Source organism: Vipera berus (assembly GCF_964194415.1).
Source record: "Vipera berus genome assembly, chromosome: 2".
NCBI classification, from domain to species: domain Eukaryota; kingdom Metazoa; phylum Chordata; class Lepidosauria; order Squamata; family Viperidae; genus Vipera; species Vipera berus.
In genome coordinates, this window is record NC_138203.1 from 257,844,686 (window position 1) to 257,870,382 (window position 25,697).

Sequence of the window (25,697 nt, forward strand, 5' to 3'; positions counted from 1 at the left end):
CAAAACTGGATGCAGTATTCCAAGTGTGGTCTTACTAAAGCTTTTAAAAATACTACTAGAACTTCATGTGATCTTGATTCTAACCCTCTGTTGATGCAGCCTTATAAAATATGTAAATTATATGATCCAATGAGTAGATACATTATGTCTGGATGGCAAAAGGTCATTCTGTTACTGGTGAGTAGCAAAGAATGAGAATTTCTGTATACATTGATGCCATTTAGTGGCCAAGCAACCTGGATCTGGTCCATACCTACAATCTATTGTAAGAAACCTAAGGATAAATAAATGTTTTCTCCCATGAGCTTACTACATTTCCTTCTTTTGCACATTATGCAGGAGATCATGAATTTGGCACTGAAGCCAAATAGTAAGGCGAATGTGAGGTGGCCATTCTGACATTGGCTTTGTATGATTCCTTGATGTCTTATAGCTCTTCATGAATAGTATTGTACAAAAGGGCTTTATCACACAGTTGTAATACAGGACTAAATGAGGTAAATAAACTCTGCAGTTCCTTGATGCAGCATCCTATTCAATGCAGCTATGTGTGATGTCTGAGATTTCAGCCTTATTTGATGTTCTTGCTTGTTTACTTTCTGGGCAAGACTTGACTACTTTGATCCTTGTGCTCATTGTCTTGTAATACCCATGTCAAACCTGCTGGCTTAAGGGCAGACTCAATATCAAGGTTTGTCTTCTTTCTGCAGCTACTTAAATATTCAAACTCTTTCCTGGAACACTGCAAAACTAAGCAGAACACTTCTGTGCCTTAAAAAACAAACACTTTTCATCTCCATGTTCTCCATGAACTGGGTGCACATTAGAAGAACTTCCCTATCCAAGAGACAATAGGACAGATTTTTCATGCAAGGGGGATCCGATGCAAACTTACAAGTACATGAAGCAGTTGCCTCAGGCAAATATCAGAGATCAGACCAGATCCCACACCTCTTCTGGCTTGTATTTTTAGAGCAGTGCTTCTCAACCTGGGCAGCTTGAAGGTGTGTGGACTTCTTGAGGTGAATTTTGGGAGATAAAGTTCCCACTTCTTCAAGCAAATGGCTAAAGCTTTTGTTTTCACTGATCATCAGGAAACTTTACATGACCAGCTTCATCATTATTGGGTAACATCAGACATGAATGGTAGAGTTGGTAGATCTTATGCCATGGGGTTCGGACCTTCTTCTGGATTTGAACTCTGGGAACCTGTACTTTAGATAATGCAACCCAGTAGCTTTGGGAACGATCCAGGCCCTACCGTTCAGTTAAATAGTCTTAAGGAAAAGGTATATAGAATCTATCAGAATATACAGTATAGCACAGTCTGGATTTGTTTTTGCTTTTTGTTTGTTTGTTTTGTTTCTTTGAATTAAGAGCTTCATCATAACAAATTATTACTGTTCTTTGTGCGATCCTTTCAGTATTGTCTAGTAATATTTTAAATTGCTGGTTTTATTTTGTAACAAATCCATCCTGCATCCATCTGTCTCACCCCTATGCATGGACCAATACTGACCCACTTTCTAAGGATTTTAATTGCTTTTCAATCTTTTGAAGTTCTAGTCTTACCTATAACCAACTTCTACCTATCCCTCCATGCCTTGAGATCACAGCATGCAGTTCATTCCACTTGCTCCTGTAGGTAGTCCTTGACTTACGACCATAATGGAGCCTGCCAATTACAGTTGTAAGTCATGATAGTCATAAAACAGGTCATCACATGTGGTAATCATTAAATGAATGTGGTGGCTGTTAACCAATGGCATAGTCATTAACTAAACCCATTATTTGCTTTGGGGCATTTTTGCTGAAAACTCAAAGTAAGCTCTTGTTTTCAACAAAAATATACATCTCAGTCTTATTGATGCTGCAAACAGCTGCAAAAGTGGACTGTTTTCTGAGCACCTGAAATGCAACCATGGGACCATGGAGAGTCCAGACATCAGAACTTCAGAACCAGGTCATAAATACCTTCTGGGGGTCTGTCATAATGTCATAAGTCAAGGGCTACTGTATTAACTAAAGTTGAACATATGAAGCATAGAATATAACTTTGGTGGTGGGGGTGAGGCACCTATACTTTAAAACTTCCTACCTAAAATCATAAGCTCCCTATGACCTCATCTACATTTGTAGCAAAAAGTGTTGGTGGACTCTAGCTGCAAATCAGAGGTTTTAGGAGCCCAAAGCCAGAAAATGCTGAAATATTTCCCCAGTAATGTGTGTGGCCATCAGTACAGCTGGTTTTATATGGAGAACATTTTTGCAGTAATATCCCTAATGTACAACTTGGAATCCATCTTGCTACCATAACATTCTGGTTCATCCTCTGGTTCAGGAATGTACACAGAATGTGGTACAAAGTCAAGATGGTAACCATGATAGTGGGATTGATGTTGCAGCATAGCACACACAAAAAATCAACAGGATTTTGAATACATTGACACAGCTGCCGCCCACTCTGAATATTCCTGCTCTGGCTAGATACTTAGAACTATCTTCTAAAATGCTCATTAACATTCATAGATCTTACTTTAAGAGCTTCCTTTATGCAATGACTGGAAGAGCTGGCTTTTGATTTATTTTTGCTATTGCATTTTAGGTTTTTTTTAATAATATGTTATTGATTTTCCAATTTTACATTTAAGTATTTAAAAAGCAATGTGGTGGCTGGGTTAATCAATAGTTCAATAACATACAAAAATCTTTAGTACAAATCTCAAGTTACAACATCAAATATTTCCTCTCTTTTTCCCTTAATATCTACTATCTCATATTTAACCTAATACAGTTCTTATTATATCAATTAAGTAAAAACATCATTATTATATTTATCAATAAATTTTAGCTTATACATATCTTAATTATTTTTGCACTCAATCTTTATAGACAATCAATGTCCTGTTATTGATTTTTTCCCAATTTTTATTTTCCCATCAATATTTGTATTTAACATTTGATATTTATAATTTCCAAGCTTTAGGTAACGAAAGTTTCTCTTATCTCAATTCATAACAGAATCTAATATTCAAAATACACATCTATTTGAATATAGTCTTGCTCTATTTCCTAAAAGTTATCTATTTCCCACCATATTAAATCATCTAATTAATGATAAGTATACCCTTTAATAAATCAAAACCATTATGTATATTGTCTGGGTTAATCAATAAATTAAACATATTTATAATAGCTTTTTTTCCCTTTTGGGTCTAATTTTTAAATATTAAACAAATAGAATCCTTATTTTCAACTAGTTTCCAAATATTTTAAATTTAATGATCAAAATTCTCCTTATCTCAACTTCTCCCTTTAACCCTCTAATTAGTAATATGAAATCCCCTCTAATAAATCAAAACCCCAATTTTCTTCAGCCTTATTCTGGCTTTATTCCTTTGCCAATTAGCCTTCCATGTCAATGCTTTTAGATCATCAAATAGATCTCCCTCTATTATTATATATATTATTTGAAATAAGAGAGACCATTTAGTTACCATTTTTTGGAAGGGCTAGCCCATTTGTATTCATTAAATCATCTCCCTATTATTCCAATTCCCCATGATTGTCCTGATATGGTTATCTTCCTTTCAATCTGTTCTTTCTCAAATTTCTTCTGATTTATATAAGAAGTCTTTTCCATTTTCAGTGTTATCATTCCCTTTTCTGGATTTTCCATTAACTGTATTTGTTGGTCAATTGAGTCCTCTGTCTTAGTATTTGATTGTTCCACTTCTTCTGTTATCTTCTGTATTGTTAGTTCTTTGGTTGTAGTCAAAATTTGGGTTTGTGTATCTAAGCTTTTATCTTGTTCTTTTATGTTGGGTCTTATTTTGTCACAAGCTGAAAGAATGGTTTCATGTATTGCTTTCAACATAGAAATGATCTTTTCCTGGTCTTCATCCATATTCTCTTAATAATGTGTTAAGTTGAGGACTTTAAAATCAGATGTTAAAAATAATTTTATAACTAGGTATGGCACCTTTATTTCACATGTTTATAGGTAGTCTTTATAGTAGTTTGTCAAGTAAGATTTTATAGTCCAAGATATTTCATCATGTCATATAATAACCAAGTTCCTCAAATAAAGAAATAGGAAGGCAATTTCCCACATATAACTCTGGAAGTCAGTAAAGGTTTACATTCATAGTTCAAGCAGGCCAGTTATGCCACCCAGAAGTTCTCTTTACCACTGAGTTTCTCACAGGTAGTATTCAAGGTTGAAAAAGTTTTATCTGTAGTCTGGGCTTCAAGCCAAGTCTCTTTTAGGCAATAACAAGTTGTAATACCAAACCTTGCCACATGATGTCACCGATGCCATTTAAAACCTTTTAAGTCCTCATTTTTATAATAGTTTTTCAAAGTTTATTTCTTTTCTTTTTAGATAAAAATCAGCGTATGCAGTAGAAATAGAAATAAGAAAAAAAATTAGGAAAACTTTTTAGCCCCTAAATTTCAAAAGTATATGCAGCCAATTAGATTAAAGTTGTTTTTATAATTGCTTTGTTTCCCCTGGGTAGTCAGTCGCTGCTGTTCTTAGAGAGTGGGGCAGAAATTTTCTTCCCTCTCTCTTCACAGGGGGAAAAATACTTAAGGCAGCTTTTTCAGGAAAGATATTTAGAGTCTTAAAGAGAAGATCAGGTCTCACCCAGTTTCATCTGCGTTGCTTTAAAGGTGTTTGGTAGTAATTTTGACTTCGGCTGTCAGCAGCTTAATGACGAGCCATATTGCTAGGACCGGTCTTTCTCCTGCCGGTTTGGAGAGCTGCCCTAGATCAAGCGGGAGGGCTGCTGCCCTCCCATGATCAAGCAGGGATCCCCTCCTCACTTGTTGCCCTTATAGGGTGACTTTTGACTCTTTCCAGGGTCTCCCAATGGGATGAAATTGGATGCTGGAGATGGAGTTCACCTCCATGCATCTGAAGGTGCCGATGGAAAACCAGAAGCTCTGCATTTTAGGTTTAATGCTGCTTTGCCAAGTGTCAGGACAGTGATCAGATGGCCCAAGCAATTTTTGGATCCAAACACATTAAGCATGCCAGTGAATAAAGGAATTTTAAGCTTTATGATTACCTCAGGCAAACAATTTTTATAAAGCAAATATACCAAGCAAGATAATACTCATATCTCTTACAGGATGTCAGGACCTGTAATAATAGCAACAACAGAGGTACCCCAAGGATAGCCAATTTCCACAGTATCCAGCACTAGGAGCTGAAGTTCCCCAAAACAACAGCCCAAGGTGTTTTTTTTATCAAAAGGTGGAACCATGACCACATGGTTCTGCTATGGTCATGAGACTGAAGACCTGGTCTGGACTGGGTGGCACATGACTCTGGGATTTTCACAGCTTTGAAGCTACATGAAAATTTCCTCCTCCTTCTTTATTCAGTAAACAAGAACTTAAAAAAACAAGCAGATCAGCTCAGAATGAGCTCTCAACTTCTAGACTTTTCTTAATATGAAGGAGAAATCAAGACAAGTAACTAAACTCCTCACAATAAACATTAGTCTTCTGCACTGCATCTACAAATACCTATTGGAGAACTGAATTCAGTATGTATAAATATATGTAAACCTGTCAATCATATACTCTTTTTTTTTTACTTTCCATCACAGGAGCGTAAATTTCCTAAATTTGTGTCCAAAGAAATGGAAAACATGTACATTGAAGAGTTGAAGTCCTCAGTCAATTTACTCATGGCAAACCTGGAAAGCATGCCAGTGTCCAAAGGGGGCTCCGAGTTTAAGTTACAAAAACTTAAACGCAGCCACAACACTTCCATCATTGACTTGGGAGAAGAGAACGAAAACCAGCTGTCCAAATCAGATGTTGTGCTATCTTTCTCCCTGGAGGTAACATCTAGTTTTCATCAAATAAATAGAAGGGTGTTGTAAAATAACTGGTCTAAATTTGGGTAACAGCAGCTCAGTGATCAATGTCTTGGCAATCAGAACTTAAAATGGAATCCCAACTTTTTATATTTTTGGCAATTGCTCTTTTCGTTGGGGATGTAAGGAATACAGACAGCTAACCTATCCTTGGTCCATCTGTAAACTATGAACCAAGCTACCACAATATTTAACCATTGCATGGATTTTTAATATGAAAAATAGTAGATGCATAGCATGGTCTGGGAATATGTGTAGAGACACTGAGGAAATGACAAGAACCAAAGGAAGGGCTTTTTACAGGCTGATAAGTTAGATTCTCAAGTTCTTAATTGACAGGTTGTTTTCCACTGAATCCTGGGTTTCAGGCAGGAGTTTTTCCATGCTTTCATAGAGATGCTGGAGATTGAAGCTAGGGTCTCATGGGTAGCAAGCGGGTAGCAATACTTGGGCTACACGATGAAGAGATGTAGCAGGGGAAGTCAGAGTCTAAGACAATGCTGGAGGTCAGCTCTTGTCTGTTCTTGCTTTTTAAGGAAAATGTTTAAATTAATTAAATATTTAATTAAATAAAGTTAATATTCCAGTGGGATCCCAACAGGCTCTTAAAAGGGAAGCGTTTGCCTGTTACTCTTCCCGATGTTTTTGGTTAATGTGAGGATTTTAATTTCAAGCAACAATAACAACCTTCCAATTTACCCTTGTACTCCTACATGGTAGATTTTTAGATGCTTTCTTCAAAGCACTATAACTTGTGCTTAATTCTGGAATTGATTCCTGAATAAAGAACATTCCCGAGAGTCACGGCCTCTTTATCTCTCCCTCTTCCCCCCCCCCGATCCCCTCTCTCTCTGTCTCCCTCCCTCCCTCCCCCTCCACCTCTCTCTCTCCTTTAGGTTGTCATCATGGAAGTGCAGGGTCTCAAATCCTTAGCACCCAACCGGATTGTATATTGCACTATGGAAGTAGAAGGAGGAGAAAAACTACAGACTGACCAGGCTGAGGCATCCAAACCAACGTAAGTGTCCATCTTCACCACCATCACATTTCCTCCTTTATTCCAGACATCTAGCTGGCATATCCAGGGAGCAAGGCCCTTGGATGTCCACTAGGCCAGGGGTCCCCGATTCCTGGTCCATGGACTGGTACTGGACAGCAGCATGCCAGAAACCGGTCCACGCAAACAAGCAAAGCCCCATCTGTGGGATGCAGGCAGTACATGAAACAACAGCCCCTCGGGTCCAGGGAAAAACCTCTCTCCATGGAACCAGTCCCTGGTGCTCAAAAGGTTAGAGACCTGTGCACTAGGCAACTCGGATGACCGCAACTGCCCCACTATTGCTTCCCTGGGGGTGTCAACTGATGCCAGACCCAGCTATCCACTGGACATATTTATTCATTATTTATTAAGAAAAATTATATGGCTGCACAATTCACTCACTACAACTTTGTTGGTGGAAAATATATTGGAACAAGTGAAGAGCGGCACCCTTGGCTGGATTCATACCCTGGAGTAACTATAACAAAATTTATCTAGTTTCTCTTAGCATATCAATTAACCAACCACCATAACATCTAACCCATTTAGATAAGATCATTCATGTTTTTTGAAAAAAAACATTAATCTTGGGGAAAACAAGGAAAAACTGGCATGTCACTTGCAGTTCTGTCAAAAAGAGAAAATATAAAATCAAGATCACTGAACTCATTTTTTAAAATACGTTTGCCTAAGAGGCAAGTGACTAAAGAGATATTTAGACAATTTTTAGTACCATGCTAAAAATATATCTTACACTCTCCTAATTCTGAAAGAACAAATCAGAAACTGCCATCTTTTCATTATGAAAGAAAGCAGAGTGATTGAACTGAGTTCACACATCATGCTAAGCCTAGTTTATTTAACTGATAGATTGCTGAATAAATCACAGTGGCTGATTCACAAAACACGATAAGCTATAAACCATGTTTATAAACCAGACTTGCTGGTCTCCTACAATTTATTAAGCTATAAAGCAGGATTTATAAAGCTCAGTGAGAGAGTTCATTCAGAATACCATACCACACCTAAACATGCTTATTGTATAGCTTAACAAAATGTGCACATCCATCTTAAGTGTGCTGTAACTATTTTGCTCTAGAAATAACTATTCCAAACTTCAGTCAATTTTATTTATAGCCAAAAGGCCAAAAACAAGATACCAATGCAATCTAAACTTGGATTGCATTAGATGTAACAATTTAACAAGTAAAATGTTTAATACATACTACATAATACGCTTAAAACCCCAACCTACTGATATGTTACTAAAAACTTTGGTTTTATAACCATAGTTAAACATTTAAAAAGAAAAAGAAAAGTATTGTATTGTATTGTGAATGTTATAAGAGTCTTTGGCAAGAAGTTATCTGGCCTATTTTAAAATCTAAAAAAAGAAAGCAATACATCTGAGAATGTAAACATTTTACTTGCAGATGAAAATCCTAGGATTACAGCAGCAACGGTTAGATGTTTAACTGTGGCTATAAATAACTGCTATCCTGCTTAAATCTTACAGCCAATCCAGTGTGCCATAAACACAATAAGTATTGGTACTAGTCTAGTCATTTTCTTCTATTTCAGTGTCAGATTTTGCTTCTCTTCACCCCCACACATTAACATAATGGAGTAAAGAATAATTTTGGAGTCTTCAGATAAATCCCAGTTATAATTTCTCCTATATACCAATAATCTGTCTAGGCATGAGTTAGTAGGACAGCTCCTAGTGCATTTTGCCCCACTGAAATGTGAAAATATGTGAAATATAAGGTTGATCATGAATCCCTATTCCAGGGGTCTTCAAACTTGGCCCTTTTATGACTTGCGGACTTCAACTCCCAGAATTCCTCAGCCAGCCGTGCTGGTCGAGGAATTCTGGGAGTTGAAGTCCACAAGTCATTAAAGGGCCAAGTTTGAAGACCCCTGCCCTATTTTATTAAAGTCTATTCTGAAGAAAAAAAATAATTCAATAATTATATGTCTTGCAACAAAAAGGTTTTCAGTGTTCTTGTGCTGACATTCAGTTTGTCTGATATATTATTGTACAATATTCCTGATTTGGTTTTAAATGTAAAATTAAGTCATCTGTATTCTTGGCAGATTTTTAGTTAATTATTTGAATGGGAAATGTTCAAATGTGCCAGTTTAATAGATTCAGTAATTGTATGTTGTTTAAAGACATTTTGCTTTAACTGAATTCTGCAAATCAGATTTCAGATAAAATTGTCCTATGCTCCAAAATCAGTTAAATTTATCTGGTATTGTTATGACAAATAGGAGGAAAGAGATTCAATTGGATCACATTTTAAGGTGAACTTTCTAATTCAGTCTTCCATCTGCAATGAAAATCAATTATTCTTTTAATATTTTGGTTATGTAGTCTTCTAATTAAATATATAGAGAGAAAGTAAATACTGGTGAAAAATAATAGACAAGAGGTGATAGAATAGGAAAAAAATGCATTCATTACAATAATGCATATACAATTGTATACTGTATATAAGGAGATAAGAATATGATAATCCATATAGATTTCCGGCGGGTAACACCCAGGGGGAGGGCCTTCTCAGTGGGTGCGCCTGCCCTCTGGAACCAGCTGCCCATGGAGCTGAGGACTGCCCCTGACCTCCGTTCATTCCGCCGGGACCTGAAGACCTGGCTCTTTGAGCTCTCTGGCCCAGGCTGAGAATTTTAATTCTAATTTTAATTGGGTTTTTTTACTTTTTCAGGGACTGTTATAATCTTTTTAATTGTTTTTAATTTTTGTATTTCTTGTTTTAATTACCCTGTTAACCGCCCTGAGTCCTTTGGGAAAGGGCGGTATACAAATCCAATTAAATAAATAAATAAATAAATAAATTTCCATTCAGTTTCATACATTTGAGCCAAACTTCCATTTATAAACAATGGAGTGAAATCTAATACGGCAAGATGTGTCTCATGGTTAAGTCTCTGGACACATTTCATTCATTAAGTATTCAAGAGGTTCAGGAGTTTGTATAGTGTGTGTGTGTGTGTGTGTGATTTATTGCAAGTCCTGCTTTCCCAAATTCACCTTGGACTGTGCAAAAGGCACAGTGTGCCATCTAATACAATCTAGGATTACCATACATCTGGGTCCCCTTCCCCCTGCCATACATCCTCTTTTCAATCTTTAAGTGCTCCATCTGCCTGGGAATTCAAAGTATCATAAAACATCTGGGTTTCTGCAGAATGAAAAGGCATGATAGTGGGGTCTCTCCTGTTCCTCAGAAGGTCTCTTTGTGAGCGACAGACAGACTGAAAAAGGAAGATCAAGGCTAGAAGCTTCAAAGGGAGACTGGCATGGTTGATTAGCACGCCATCCATTTCATATCTTCCAGAGAAAATATAGAGATTTCTTTGGGGATTGGAAGGAGAATGTTTGAAAAGAATTTTAATTCTGAAATGCAGCTAAGCCCCATTATTTCCTTTGCTTTGTTTGGAGCATATAAGGAACGGTTGCTGGAATTGGGTATGTCTAGTAACTAGTTTAAAGAAGAGAAGGATGAGGGGGGACACGATAGCAGTGTTCCAATATCTCAGGGGTTGCCACAAAGAAGAGGGAGTCAAGCTATTCTCCAAAGCACCTGAAGGCAGGACAAGAAGCAACGGATGGAAACTAATCAAGGAGAGAAGCAACCTAGAACTAAGGAGAAATTTCCTGACAGTCAGAACAATTAATCATCTGGTCAAACAATTTCTCTAGTCAAAGTAGGTAGAATTGTTCTATCCGTAACCTAACTTTTAGGCAACACCTTTTTTTCTTTCCTTTTTCCTAATTGTTGTGATTATTAATTTTGAAATTAATACATTAGCGCTGTTCCGGATATACCGTACAGGTAGTCGTCAACTTACAGCCATTTGTCTAGCCCAGGGGTAGGCAACCTTGGCTCTTTTATGACTCGTGGACTACAACTCCCAGAATTCCTGAGCTAGCCATGCTGACTCAGGAATTCTGGGAGTTGAAATCCACGAGCCAAGGTTGCCTACCCCTGGTCTAGCCACTGTTCAAAGCTATGACAGCACTGAAAATAGTGACTTTTAAGACCAGTCCTCACACTTACAGACCTCACAGCCCTCTAGTCACATAATCAAAATTCGGGCAGTTGGCAATTGGCACATCTTTATGACCGTTGCAGTGTCTCGGGGTCTCCTGATCTCTATTTGTGACTTTCCCAGCTGGTTTCTGACAAACGAAATCAATGGGGGAAGTTGGATTCATTTAAGAACCACATGATTCACTTAACAACCGGGGTAATTCATTTAACCCTACTAAAAAAAGTTCATAAAATTGGCCGTCCCTTAACATCTACCTGGCTTAGTAACAGTTGTTCTCATTTCAATTGTAGTCATAAGTCGAGGACAATCTACAGTTCTTGATTTGGGCTTAGGGAAAAACTATTCCCACAACATCAAATACTGCTTCCACTTCAAGAGACATTTTCTTTATTATCTGGATTATTTTTTTTTTGGGGGGGGGTTAAGCTTTAGAGCTGTTCTGTACCAGCCTGCTACCGGCCCTGCAGAAAAGGCAGGGACAACCCCTTTTACAAGAAGGCAAGATGCTGGAACTAAGCCTGCCAAATTTATGGATACAAAAGCAAACAGAACAAGACACGAACCATGAAACAGGAGCTATTCAAGCGGTTGCCTTCAGCAAACCAGCCCTCCCACGCATTCCCCTTTTATACAGTTCAGGGCGTGGCTTCTCTCTGCCTCCTTCTGAGGTGCCCCATTGCCTTCCTCTGTTTACTCCTGATTGACTGCCTCCTGCGTCGGGCGTCCTTGAACAGGGCCAGCTGTGGGTCATCTTCATCCACACTGTCAGGCTCACACAGCTGGGTCTGCGTCGTGACCAGGTGGGAGGGGCCTGGCTGAGGGCTCTCATCAGCAAGCTCTCCAACCCCCTCATCAACCTCTCCAACACCCCCCTCCTCCTCCTCCTCTGAATCGTCCGACCCAACTGCCGAACCCACAGGCTGACCCTGAATCACAACAAGAGCAAAAAAACAATTCAATTACATTACCTTTTGTTTATTATGTAGATTTTTTTTTTGCTTCACTTTAGGGTCTTCCCTTAGATTCGCTTCCTAATAACTTGTTCCACTGGATCTATTCATAGCACATGAAAGGGAAAGAATATAAGCCAGGCAGTGGTGGGATTCAGCCAGTTTGCACCAGTTCGGTAGAACTGGTAGCTAATTTTTAGTTGCCCAGGTCCAGAATGGACTTCCGGAACTGGGATCCATACAGAGAACTGGTTGTTCACATACTGTATTTGAATCCCACCACTGAAGCCAGGGGAAGAGGAAAGGGAAGTAACAATGAAAAAAAGAAGCAAATGTTATGCAGCATACGAAGTAGACTCATGCACCCTGCATTTAAAAGTGCCCTCCTTTAACTATTTCAAACCATTCAACAATGCAAGTCTTAACAAAATCCCTGTCTGTAGATCAAAAATCCTTCAAGTCCTCTGAATTTCATATAGCAGTGTAGGCTTTCACAACCATAGTCAATCAAGCAGCAAAGGCCTTTCAGGCTGTATAACTTGGTCTCCATTTTCTTGGTGTCCTGTTGTTTCACAGGGATTATTGTTGGCAGTTTTGCAGGCAGTGTGTGTTTCATAATGTACTTTTTGGCAACTGGACAGGGACTGACTGCTTTTGTACTTGTACCTGGCAAGCCGCTTCTATAGAATCACCCGGTAAGGCTGGTAAAAGACTTCCTTCCCCATCTTGTACTTGGAACAAGTGAAAGGATTCACTTATCGTCCAAAACCATATAACCATGCTCTCTTCTTCTTCATACTGGATAGGCAAGATTCAAAGGATGACTTCTGTTCTGTTCTTCATTTCTAAACTTCATTTCTAAATCTCAGCCTTGCTTTCTTGACCTGGAGGTCAAAAAAAGTAGAACCGGAATTCCCTTGGTAGCTAATCCTAAAGGAAAAGTAGGGATAACATTCTACTTCCAACCCACAGTTTTATTGTCCCCAAATAACTGGGTTGAATAGCAGTGCTATATGTTACCTTTTCTCGTCTTTTCTTTTGTATGCAAAAGGTTCCAAAATAGAACATCTCAAGTCAACATCTCAAGGCCTGAGAGCCTTTGCTTGAAAAATCTCCATTTAGATTTGCTCAGGGCTTTTTTTCTCATAGAACGCTCAGAACGGAGTTCCGGCACCTTTTTTGGATGGAAACTTGTAGGGTAGGCAAGGTGGGTTGTATGACATGTGTGAGTTCCGGCACCTTTTTTTTTTACAAAAAAAGCACTGGATTTGCTTTGCTGTTCAGTTGCCAAACAACTGCTCCCCCTTTCTGTAATGTTCTCCTTCCTCTAAAATCTATCTTCGTATTGCTTAAGCTCACTAGATTTTATTATGTCCCCCCCCCCGGTGCCACAGAGAAAAAGTTACTACTATATTAGTAATATCTTCATCAACATTGGTGTCATGATAATTCGTATTATTTTCTTGGTGTTCCATTTCCAAAGACTGCATTTGCCTTCTTCTGTCCAAGATATTGAGGAACGTGCTCATGCTTCCCTTCGGCAGGCTAACCAACTTTCCTCCAAGGCTTGATTTTATATTGTTACTGTCTTTCTTGTCCTCCCTTAATCCCAGATCGATTTGTCTAGATCCCTCTTAAATTGCAAAATTCAGATATGGACCCAGTAGAGTGATTTCTGAGATGTTCAGAATGACATGAACATATTATTTTTTTTAACCTGGAAAACAGGATTCTATAATTCAATCAAAAATTGTATTAGCCCCCTCCCCCCCATTTTTAAAGCTTTTTGCCCTGTTGTCTAATATGAAAAAATGTGATCAAAATACTAAAAAGCAAAGAAAAAAAGCAGACTTAAAGTTTAACTGATAAGGAGAGAACTTATTTAGTGAAGAATGATTAATGTATCTTAGTCTTCAGGAGTAACAAATTGAATGATACTTATCTGGTTGTTTAATCTTATGGACTTAATTTACATGTACTTATTTGCTTGGCTTGGCAATCTTTTCTCATTTAGGGCTGAGTAATATCAAGGCATAAAGGACGCGGTGGCTCAGTGGGTTAGGACGCTGAGCTTGTCGATCAGAAGGTCAGCAGTTTGGCGGGTCAAATCCCGAGTGCCACATATCAGAGTGAGCGCCTGTTACTCATCACAGCTTCTGCCAACCTAGCAGTTCGAAAGCACGTAAAAATGCAAGTAGAAAAATAGGGACCACTACGGTGGGAAGGTAACAGTGTTCCGTGCGCCTTTGGTGTTTAGTCATGCCAGCCACATGACCATGGAGATGTCCTTGGACAAGCGCTGGCTCTTCGGCTTTGAAACGGAGATGAGCACCGGCCCCTAGAGTCGAAAACGACTAGCACGATGTGCGGGGGAACCTTTTCCTTTACCTAATATCAAGGGACAAGTTTCCAATCTTAGAAGTATTAAACATTTTCTTCTGAGATTCAGCTACATTGTCAATAGCAAATTGACATTGGCAAATTATTCCATCACTTTCTGATTTTTAACACTGAGTTAGGAACTTTTTTAACTGGGTTGTAATAACCAATCAATAAAGTACTCTGGTAAAATACTTAGTAAGTGTTTGCTAAATTATAAATGCTTAATAATATAAATATAAATAAATATAGATGTCATCTTTGAAAAGCAAGTAAGCTGGAAAAATCTCTTTTAACATTTTTGTATTCTGGAAAGCATTAACCTCTATTTCTCTAAAGAAATTATCTTTTTATTTATCTTTCTGTTCAAATATCAATGGCACTGTTTAACATGCTGCAGTGATTTAATATAAAGATCACATCATCATCAGTACTTGTAATTTTATAAAAGAGAAGCCATATTATAAATCATAGATTTATACTTTTCAAATCGAATCAGCATTTCCCTTCTATCTTAAGTTCTGTGCCTTTCAAATGTAATAAACAAGCATTAAGACTGAATTCAAAGGGACGCGGTGGCTCGGTGGGTTAGGACACTGAGCTTGTCGATCAGAAGGTCGGCAGTTTGGCGGGTCAAATCCCGAGTGCCGCATAACAGAGTGAGCGCCTGTTACTCGTCCCAGCTTCTGCCCACCTAGCAGTTCGAAAGCACGTAAAAATGCAAGTAGAAAAATAGGGACCACTACGGTGGGAAGGTAAGAGCGTTCCGTGCGCCTTTGGCGTCTAGTCATGCCGGCCACATGACCACGGAGACGTCCTCGGACAAACGTTGGCTCTTCGGCTATTAAACGGAGATGAGCACCGGCCCCTAGAGTTGGAAACGACTAGCACGCATGTGCGGGGGAACCTTTGCCTTTACCTTTAAGACTGAATTCAGAAGTAGTGCAACAAGCTAACGACTCTGAATCATAGCACGTTATTTTCTTGAAACTCCCAATAGATTTTAAATGATCAACAGCACTCTAAAGTCAGTGCTGCACAGAATGTTCCTGCAACAATCCCAGTCATAAAGAAGACCGCATAACTACTTGAGATTAGTTTAAACACCGAGAAGAACAAATTGAAAGCTTATTGGTGCCATCTAGTAGCTGAAAGGGAACATGGCATGTTTCATTAGGAATCACTTGTCAATGCATTTTCTTTTTGTTTGTGTCACTCTAGCTGTTCATTGCCATTCAGGGAAGCTGGAAGTGAGTTCTCAAAAGGCTACAGTAACTATGCGCCCTTTGATAAAGGAGAGTCCTTTATTTCAGAAAGGACCTCTTTAGATTTATTTATTTATTGAAAACTCATTTTTGTCCGTTTGCTTCTTTTAACTTTTACTGTACAAGTAGTATCACTTACTGCACAGTCTTTCATCTCATGTGAAAAATGTGAGATTGAGTTGTCTTTTCAAAGCAAATTTACATATACTGTTCAGTTGTAAGTATTGCTATTAGAAGATGCATAAACATTTTCTTGGGTTGTTTTTTTTTTAAATTTTCTTTGTAAACTAAAGTTATAACGATACATATGCTTTCCAAGAAAATATAATCGCTGTAATGAATGCCAGTATTACTTGCATTCCTTCCATGAAAGAATAAAAATAATGATCCAAGCCACTAAACAATAATAATAAAAAAAATAACCTGAAAAAAATGAAATGTGAAAGAAAGAAAGAAATTAAAAAAATGGATGGCACATTAGCAAAATACCTGAACAACACACAATCAATTAAAGGCCACCTAAATAGGCAAACAAGCTTTAATGCCAAGCATGATGCAATTATCAAATGGCCTAAGAATTCAGTTAAAAACCATCACTGAGTTTAGTTAAAATAATAAAGAAATGTTATACAGCTTATTGCAAATGTATGTTAGAGATAGCTTTGATGGAGGAATCTTTCAAGGAAGGAAAAATTAAAACTCAGTCTTAGGAAAGTGGGAAGCATGAGGAAAAAGACTAAATAACATTGCCTTGAGTCTGTTTGATATACCTGGAAGTTCATCAGAGGTTACCTAGTTTGGTAATGAAACATCTGCAAGAAAACTATCAAGCTCAGAGAGTACCATTACCAAACTAGGTTTCTGTTTATTTTTTATTTATCATATGGCATCTACAAAGGTCATGCAATCACTGATATAGAAGTTTAGTTTAAATAACATATCAGCAAATATGTGTGTGTGTGTATGTGTGTGTGTGTGTGTGTGTGTGTGTGTGTGTGTGTGTGTAGATCTTTGGTCATTCGGGTTTTTTCCCCACATAGAATTGGAGGTATCAGAGCAACGTTTCGACGAAATCTCATCCGTCATCCTCAGGCTGGTGACTTCAGCTTCGTTCTTCTGGGAGAAGTGTGTGTGTATGTATGTATGTATGTATGTATGTATGTATGTATGTATGTATGTATGTATGTATGTATGTATATATATATATATATATATATATATATATATATATATATATATATATATATATATATATATATATACACACATACACACACAACCATTCAAAAAGCAAATCCGAACCCACAATGATAACGAGGCACAACCACAAAACAGAAACCTAACTACAGCTGCAACATCAGCCACTTTAAACCCCTCCAAACCACACAATAAGCAAACTGACACCCACTATAAAAACATGACACCACCACAAACACGAAGCCAAACAAAAGCAGCACAACTCACCAGCTCAGGTCTAAGGCTGGCAGCTGAGACCAGCCCATCCACTCAAAACACATCCCCACCCAATCAGAACACACCCACCATTCAAAACACACTCCCACCCAATCAGAACACACTTAATCCCCCACCCAATCAGAGCACACCTCCACCCACAGAACACACCCCCTCTGGCAGTTTAAAAAAGAGGAACAAACAGCCACTACCACATGCTTCTCCCAGAAGAAGGAAGCTGAAGCCACAAGCCTGATGATGACGGATGGGATTCCGTCGAAACGTTGCTCCTACACCTTTAGTTCTACGCGGGGAAAAACCTGAATAACCAAAGATCCACATACAAACACCCGCGAAAACCTCAGAAAATATATATATATATATATATATATATATATAAAGTATTTGTTAAGTATTTTAGTTAAGTCTCCCTCTAATTCTCTATATATTTTATATATATATAAAATATAAGATATGTGGACAATACATAAGAGATGATATATTAAATTAAGATAAAACCATAATAAAATCACCATTATGTGGAACCATAGAATTGCAGTGGGATAGATGTTGTAATTCGATATCTAAGAAAACTAACTATGTAACTGCTTCTGGTGTGGCCGCAGTGGAATCATCCCAGGTGCCTTGACATTTCCTAAAGAGACATTCTTCAACTATATGTATTAACTAAACTAGATATCCTCTGATGAGGTTCATCAGAGCTTACCTAGTTTAGTAATGAAACAGAATAACAGAGTTGGAAGGGACCTTGGAGGTCTTCTAGTCCAACCCCTCTCAAGCAGAAGACCCTATACCATTTCGGACAAATGGCTGTCCAGTCTCTTCTTGAAAATCTCCACTACTGGAGCACCCACAACCTTTGAAGGTGAGTCATTCCACTGGTTAATTGTTCTCACTGTTAGGAAATTTCTCCTTAGTTCTAGGTTGCTTCTGTCCTTGATTAGTTTCCTAGAAGCCTTGTAATTCTTGTTTCCTGATCTGGTCTATCTCAAGGGCTAACCTTACAGGCTTAATCTGCTTTTTCTAGCAAAAGTTCTCCATCCTAAAACTAACTCTTGCTTCTATTCTTTCTGGACTCTTCTTTACTATAGAAGTGGTTGGTGCCTCCTACTATTCACTCATTGAGCTACTTGTCACTTAACTGAAAAGCACAAACAAGATGTTGAAAGGCAAGAAGGTCTGTGCTGCATAACATTGCTGTCATTTTCAGTGGAGAAAAATGCCCTGTTTCTACTGCTTTTTTTAAAAATCAATTTTATTAAATTTCAAAAGAAAAAAATATAAAGTACAAAATAACAAAAAGAGAAAAAATGGAGCAGCAAATTTGGGAATCAGAAAGGGGAAAAGGTTAAAAAATCACAAGAAACGAAGGAAGATAGACTTCCAAGTTTCTTCAGTACAAGTACATATGTATAGTAAAGTAACTTCTTCCTCTGTTTCCTCAAACCATACAATAATACATAAACAATCAAAATAACACTAAAATATATAACGAAAAGCTTCTTATTCTTAGTTTAAACATGTGAATAAGAATACAATGGACATGCCTAATAATAATAAACTATATTTCTACAATCATAAATTATTTAACAAATATTAAAATCAAAACTACATTTTTATCTTTCTGAAATAAGAAATCCCCAAGTGGACTCCATGAAGGGCAGTCCACACATCCCACTTCTATTGCTGATCAAGCCAGGCCACAAAAATTGATGGAGAAAGCAAGATATTTCTCCTACTGCTGCTTTCTCCTTTTATTTAGAGCAGTGATTAGGAAATTGTAGTCTTACAGATGTTGGATTCCAGTGGCTGTAAGACCAAGCCAACAAGGTCAAAGATATTGAAAACTCTAATCCCGATGGTAATCGTATTCCAACACATTTGAAAGAGACTTATCAAATTACAAAAAAAGCTTCTTTCAACATGTAAAAAACAAGAAAAAAGTTAAGGAAATGATTGGTCCATTAGTGGGAGAAAGTGGCAAGAAGGTGAGAAGCAACAGGGAGAAAGCAGAACTATTTAACTCATTTTTTGCATCCGTCTTTACACAAAGGGGAAAAAAAACAGTCCAACCTATCAACACAGTACCATAAAAAACAGATTAAAAACACAAGTTAAGATAGGGAAGAAAATGGTAAGTGAGCACCTGTCCAGCCTAGACGAGTTCAAATCACGAGGACCAGATGGATTACACCCCAAGGTTCTCAAGGAACTGGCAGATGTGATCACAGAACCACTGAACTATATCTTTCAAAGATCCTGGAGCACTGGGGAACTCCCAGAGGACTGGAAAATATGCTGATGTAGTTCCCATCTTCAAAAAAGGGGGAAAAAGTGGATCCAGGAAACTACAGACCTATCAGCCTGACCTCAATACCTGGGAAGAGATAAACAATGAATCAGCAAACACCTAGAGGCAAACAAAGTCATTACGAAAAGCCAACATAGGTTTGTCAAAAACAGATCATGCCAGAGAAATCTTATTGTATTCTTTGACCAAGTGACAAAATTAGTGGACCAGGGGAATGCTGTGGATATAATTTTCTTGGACTTCAGTAAGGCATTTGATAAAGTAGATCAGAATGTTCTACTTGATAAGATAGAAAAATGTGGGTTAGATTGATTGATTGATTGCTTGATTGATTTGAAGCTGGCTGACTGGCCCTACTCAGTGTGGTCCTCAATGGAGGGAAGTATGTAGCAGAGTGCCCCGGGGCTCTGTTATGGGCCCAGTACTCTTCAATATCTTCACCAATGATTTGGATGAGGGGATAGATGGGGAACCCATCAAATTTCCAGATGACACCAAGCTGGCAGGAATAGCCAATACTCCAGAACATAGGCTTAAGATACAGGAGGATCTTGTCAAACTTGTACATTGGGCACTATCTAACAAAATGAAATTCAATGGTGAAAAAAGTAAGGTTCTACATTTAGGCAAGAAAAACCAAATGTACAGGTGTAATATAAGTGGTACCGCGCTCAATAGTATAAGTGGTACCTCGCTCAATAGTAGTAACTGTGAGAGGGATCTTAGAGTCCTAGTGGACAATCACTTAAATATGAGCCATCAGTGTGCTGCAGCTGCCAAAAAAGCCAACACAGTGCTAGACTGCATTAATTGAGGGATAGAAGTGTTAATACCACTTTACAATGCCTTGGTAAGGCCACACTTGGAATACTGCATCCAGTTTTGGTCACCACAATGTAAAAAAGATGTTGAGACTCTAGAAAGAGTACAGGGAAGAGCAACAAAGATGATTAGGGGCCTGGAGGTTAAAACATATAAGGAACAGTTGCTGGAATTGGGTATGTCTAGTTTAATGAAGAGAAGGACGAGGGGTGACATGATAGCATTGTTCTAATATCTCAGGGGTTGCTACGAAGAAGAGGGAATCAAGCTATTCTCCAAAGCACCTGAAGGCAGGACAAGAACTAACAGGTGGAAACTAACCAAAAAGAGAAGCAACTAGAACTAAGGAGAAATTTCCTGACATTTAGAACAATTAATCAGTGGAACAACCTGCCTCCCAAAATGGTGAATGCTCCAACAATGGAAGTTCTTAAGAAGAGACTGGACACCCTTTTGTCTGAAATGGCTTTCCTGCCTGAGCAGGGGGCTGGACTAGATGAACTCCAAGGTCCCTTCCAAATTTATTATGATTATGATTATTGATCATTGCACAGTCAGCCAGATGTTCAGACTGGATTTGGCATTTTTGTCTACCTATCGAGTCCTTATCAAGGACCTGGGATAGGCAGATGTGGATGTTTGATGGTATTATAGGTATCATTGCAGGATGGAAGCAGTTCCTAGTAAGGTCGCCTTTTGCAATTGACTAATGGTGAATTTGTCAATGCAAATGGTGTTCAAGTGGTGCTCCAGTAGTAGTAGTAGTAGTAGTAGTAGTAGTAGTAGTAGTAGTAGTTATTTTTATTGAAATCCTTGATTTAAAGGGCTGCGCAATCACCTCTAATAGAATAAAGTAAGGATCATACTTGTGGGGGTTATTGGGATTTTCTTAATATCTGTTAGTCAGATCATAAAATAAACCAGTAGATGTTAATCCTTTTGCCCAGAGTTTCAGAAGCTGTATAGTTAATTACATATTTGTTAGTGCAGATTGAATATTGGTCCTTTCAAATACTAAAAAATGTGTGAGTATGCAAATTGTTTAATCAAAAATACTTTGTATTTTAAAGTAATTCCCCCCAAAGATTTATTATTTTTCATAAAATCCATGGAACCATTCCTAATGCACTGATTTAGTGCAGTCTTTAAACAAATCACATATGAAGAGCACGCTGACAGTGGGTTGACAAAAGAGAGCTTGGAAATTAATCTTTGTGATTAATTATGTTGATTTTTTAATAAACATAATAATAATAATAATGTTTAATAAGGAATCCAGCTGCATTATTAATTCTTCTTTAAACAAGATTTTCCTCTTTAAGTATTTTCTGTGGTTACAGTAATTTTTAATTAAATGGTAAGGTTAAATCTTGTGTGTGGAAGCGGGGCACTTAATATGAATATAAATAATAATTTGGTGGTCCTGAATTAGAGCATGTCCTGATGCTGAATATCACTATGACAACTAATTACATCATCCTCAGATAAAACCTGCCCTAAATCTCATTGCTAAATTGTCATGATATAATGAAATATTTTACGGTGTCATTAAGTATGAATTTATAATCACAACATCATTGTCAGAGGTTTACTATATGTGTTTACACCATTTGGTTTATTCCCTTTGTAACTTGTGTGATTCTCATAAGGAAAACCTAATTGAAATTACTGTTTGCATTTGGATAAAAACATTTGTTGATAACATACAGTCTCTGGATGCTTCAGCAAATAAAAGGCTTTTAATAGTACACAGAAATAGGCGTCATACAAAGCAGATGCTATCAAAATGCACAGCGCAAGATTATAGGGCATTTTTTTTCTTCTCCTTAATTCCTTTTACAGACTTTTCACACACTAAGTTCTTGTTTCCAAGCTATTCAGTGAACATGGATTTTGGGGAGCAGACTGAAATGTCAGCAAGAAAATGAAAAGATATTACAGTATATTCAAACGAAACTATAAGCCCCGTGACTCTGAATTGCAAACCACAACTCCAACCATTTATTTCCCCTTGTTAACTTAATACCATTATTTGTTAAAAAATATGTTTTTACAATAAAACCTCAGTTTAATAAACTATTTGGGAAAGGGCTATCTGTAAATTTTAATTCTTTAATAACTTTAATTAAATTGAAGTATACATCACATGAAGGTGTCATTTGTATGAAACCTTTATTTATCTATTCATTTATTTAATGAGATTTATAACTCACCCTAACACACTGTAGAGGGCAAATAACAGACACAAGAATTAAAAACTGTAAAAACAAAATATAAAGGAAAAAGTAATACAATCAATTTATCCATCAGTAAAATAAATGTAAGTGATGAATCCCAATTTAATAAACATTACAGTGCTCCTGTTAGGGAGAGTAAACAATGAAGGAAAAGTTAAACCAAACTTTTACTATATTTATATTTTACTATATTTATACTATAATGTTAATCCCACCAGGCTCAAGGTTGACTCAGCCTTCCATCCTTCCGAGGTAGGTAAAATGAGGACCCAGATTGTTGGGGGCAATTAAGCTGACTTTGTAATAATGCCGCTGGGGTGTGTGTGAAAGCCCTAAAAAGCAGGCATATACATAGAATGAAGGCTACTGCTAAGCTTGTAAGCCGCCCTGAGTCTTCGGAGAAGGGTGGGATATAAATGGAATTAAAAATAAAAATAAAATTAGTTTCTGTATGCTAATATTACATAAAATATAAATAAGAATAAGAACGTAACAATAAGAAATAGTAAGTCAAATAAATTGCAACATGATGTAAAAAAAAATGAAAATGAAATACAGCCAAATCTAGTTTACACTAATTTCAACTCTTCATATTTTTCAATCTTTATTTCTATATTATTTGCTTATATCATACCAGATACCACTTTATGCATTGTTTTTATACATTGCAATGGACATACTTGAATATAACATACTTGGATATAATATATTTGGATATACTTAGTTATTTGGATTTCAATAAGACTTTTGACAAAGTAGACCACAACTTACTTCTTGATAAACTAAAAATATGTGGGATACATAGTGTCACCACCAGATGGATTTGTAACAGGCTGACAAATCACACTCAATGTGTAGTCCTCAGTGGAACTACATCCACATGGGAAGTAAGTAGTGGGGTAACTCAAGGTTCTATTTTAGGCCCAGTACTCTTCATCTTCTTCATAAATGATTTAAATGAGGGAATAGAAGGGAAACTCATCAAATTTGCAGACAATACTAAACTGGCAGGAATACCCAACATGCCAGAAGACAGGCTTAAGATCCAGATGGATTGCAACAGACTTGAACACTGGGCCCTATCAAACAAAATGAAATTCAATGTAGAAAAAAGTAAGGTTTTATACTTAGGCAAGCAAGATCAAATGTACAGGTACAGATTGGGTGGAAACCTGGCTCAATAATTTTAACTGTGAGAGGGTTCTTGGAGGCCTAGTGGACGATCACTTAAATATCAGCCAGCAGTGAACAGCAGCAGCAAAAAAAAAAAAAGTCAAAGCAATTCTAGGCTGCATTAACAAAGGCATAGAATCAAGATCACATGATCACATGAAGTGTTAGAATGCTTTATAAAGTTTTAGTAAGACCCATACGTAGAATACTATATCCAGTTTTGGTCAACATATTATAAAAAAGATGTAGAAATTTTGGAAGGAGTGCAGAAAAGAGCAACAAATATGATAAGTGGGCTAAAGAGTAAAACATATGAAGAACAGCTATAGGAATTGAATTTGTCTAGTCTAGTGAAAAGGGACGTGGTGGCTCAGTGAGTTAGGATGCTGAGCTTGTCGATCAGAAGGTCGGCAGTTTGGCGGGTCAAATCCTGAGTGCTGCGTAACAGAGTGAGCGCCTGTTACTCGTCCCAGCTTCTGCCAACCTAGCAGTTCGAAAGCACGTAAAAATGTAAGTAGAAAAATAGGGACCACTACAGTGGGAAGGTAACAGTGTTCCGGGCGCCTTTGGCGTCTAGTCATGCCGGTCACATGACCATGGAGACGTCCTCAGACAAGCACTCACTCTTCGGCTTTGAAACGGAGATGAGCACCAGCCCCTAGAGTCGGAAACGACTAGCACGCATGTGCAGGGGAACCTTTACCTTTACCTTTAGTCTAGTGAAAAGAAGGACTAGGGGGTGACATGATAGCAGCTTTCCAGTATTTGAAGGGCTGCCACAACCTATTTTTCAAAGCACCAGAATGCAAGACAAGAAACAATGGGTGGAAAATAATAAAAAAGGGAAGCAACTTAGAACTAAGGAGAAATTTCCTTACAGTGAAAACAATTAACCAGTGGAATGGCTTGCCTTCAGAAGTTGTGGGTGCTCCATCACTGGAGGCTTTTAAGAAGAGACTGGACAGCCACCTGTCTGGGATGGTATAGGGTCTCCTGCTTGAGTATGGGGAGACCTACAAGGTCCTGTCCAACTCTGTTATTCTGTTTTATTAAGAGGGTGTAAACCTGCTCTTCAATTCAACCATCTTTTTTTTCTTTCAACAAGCTTTCATTTCTGACAACAGCCCACAAACTACCTCTGTCTTTCTACCAACATTTGCACAACTTGAGATTTCTTGATCTATTTCCTCATCTCCAGTAAATATTCTGCCAAAATGCATCTATCCACTTTCTATGAATCTGCATTCATCTACTCCCTCTCACTTTTAAGCAGTTTTTTCCTTGTCAAACATAATTACCAAAATAAACTTAGATGGAATTATGCTGCTTCTGATTGATGAAGCCCTATTTGGCCATGTAGAGGAACTTCAGTTTTAAGCCTTTGTGCCTTAGTTGTTATATTTCGATTGGCTTTATTGGATTACTGCTCATTAGGACTCTTTTTACTGTACTCATGCTAGGTCTGTTAATTAAGACCATTTTATTGGGAGAAATTCCCTCATTGCTGGTTTATTCTGAGTGCATCCAAAACATGCTTACCTCCAAATTCTTTCAGCTCTTCGCATTACCAGAAAGCTCCTCTACCTTTAATCAGCTGTATTCAGATGAGATTGACATTTAAACTTCTGAATTTTTATAAATCAGGACAATCATTATGTATCTGCCCATAGAAACATAGGGCTGGAAGGAGCCCTGGAGGTCTTCTAGTCCACCCCCCTGCCCAAGTCAGGAGACCAGTGCTCTGACAGATAAACACAATTCAAAGTGCACTAAAGATGTCCCCCCTGAATTGAGACGAAACGTTCGCAGCCAAATCGCCAAGCTCAGAGGTCAAACAACAGCTCAGGAGGCCTTACTAAGAAAAAGATTATTTTCAACTTGCAGCAGGAAAACACAAATTAGATTTGCTTTCATCATAGGCTGAAGTTAAATCAAAGAACTGTAATGTCTTTTCTTACCTCCAGGAACTGTAGTCAACCGTGCGTTTATAAAGGTGGAACTTACCCTTGTTCGTATGCCCTGTGTCTGTGCATATCAGAAAAAAAGGACTAAGCATAGGCTATGCACTACACTAGGATGG

The 25,697-nt window shown here is 37.8% G+C and overlaps 1 protein-coding gene across 6 annotated transcripts in view; it reads left to right on the plus strand.

The window, feature by feature from the left end:
• The window catches only part of CADPS (calcium dependent secretion activator), a gene marked incomplete at both ends in the record, with an annotated part of 451,066 nt that overhangs the window by 189,751 nt on the left and 235,618 nt on the right, over positions 1–25,697 (plus strand). For all 6 annotated transcript variants that reach the window (XM_081320037.1, XM_081320036.1, XM_081320040.1 and 3 more), the window contains 2 exons: positions 5,619–5,855; positions 6,788–6,909. In XM_081320037.1, the coding sequence (XP_081176163.1) occupies positions 5,619–5,855; positions 6,788–6,909 (359 nt within the window). The remainder of the gene's footprint in view (positions 1–5,618; positions 5,856–6,787; positions 6,910–25,697) is intronic.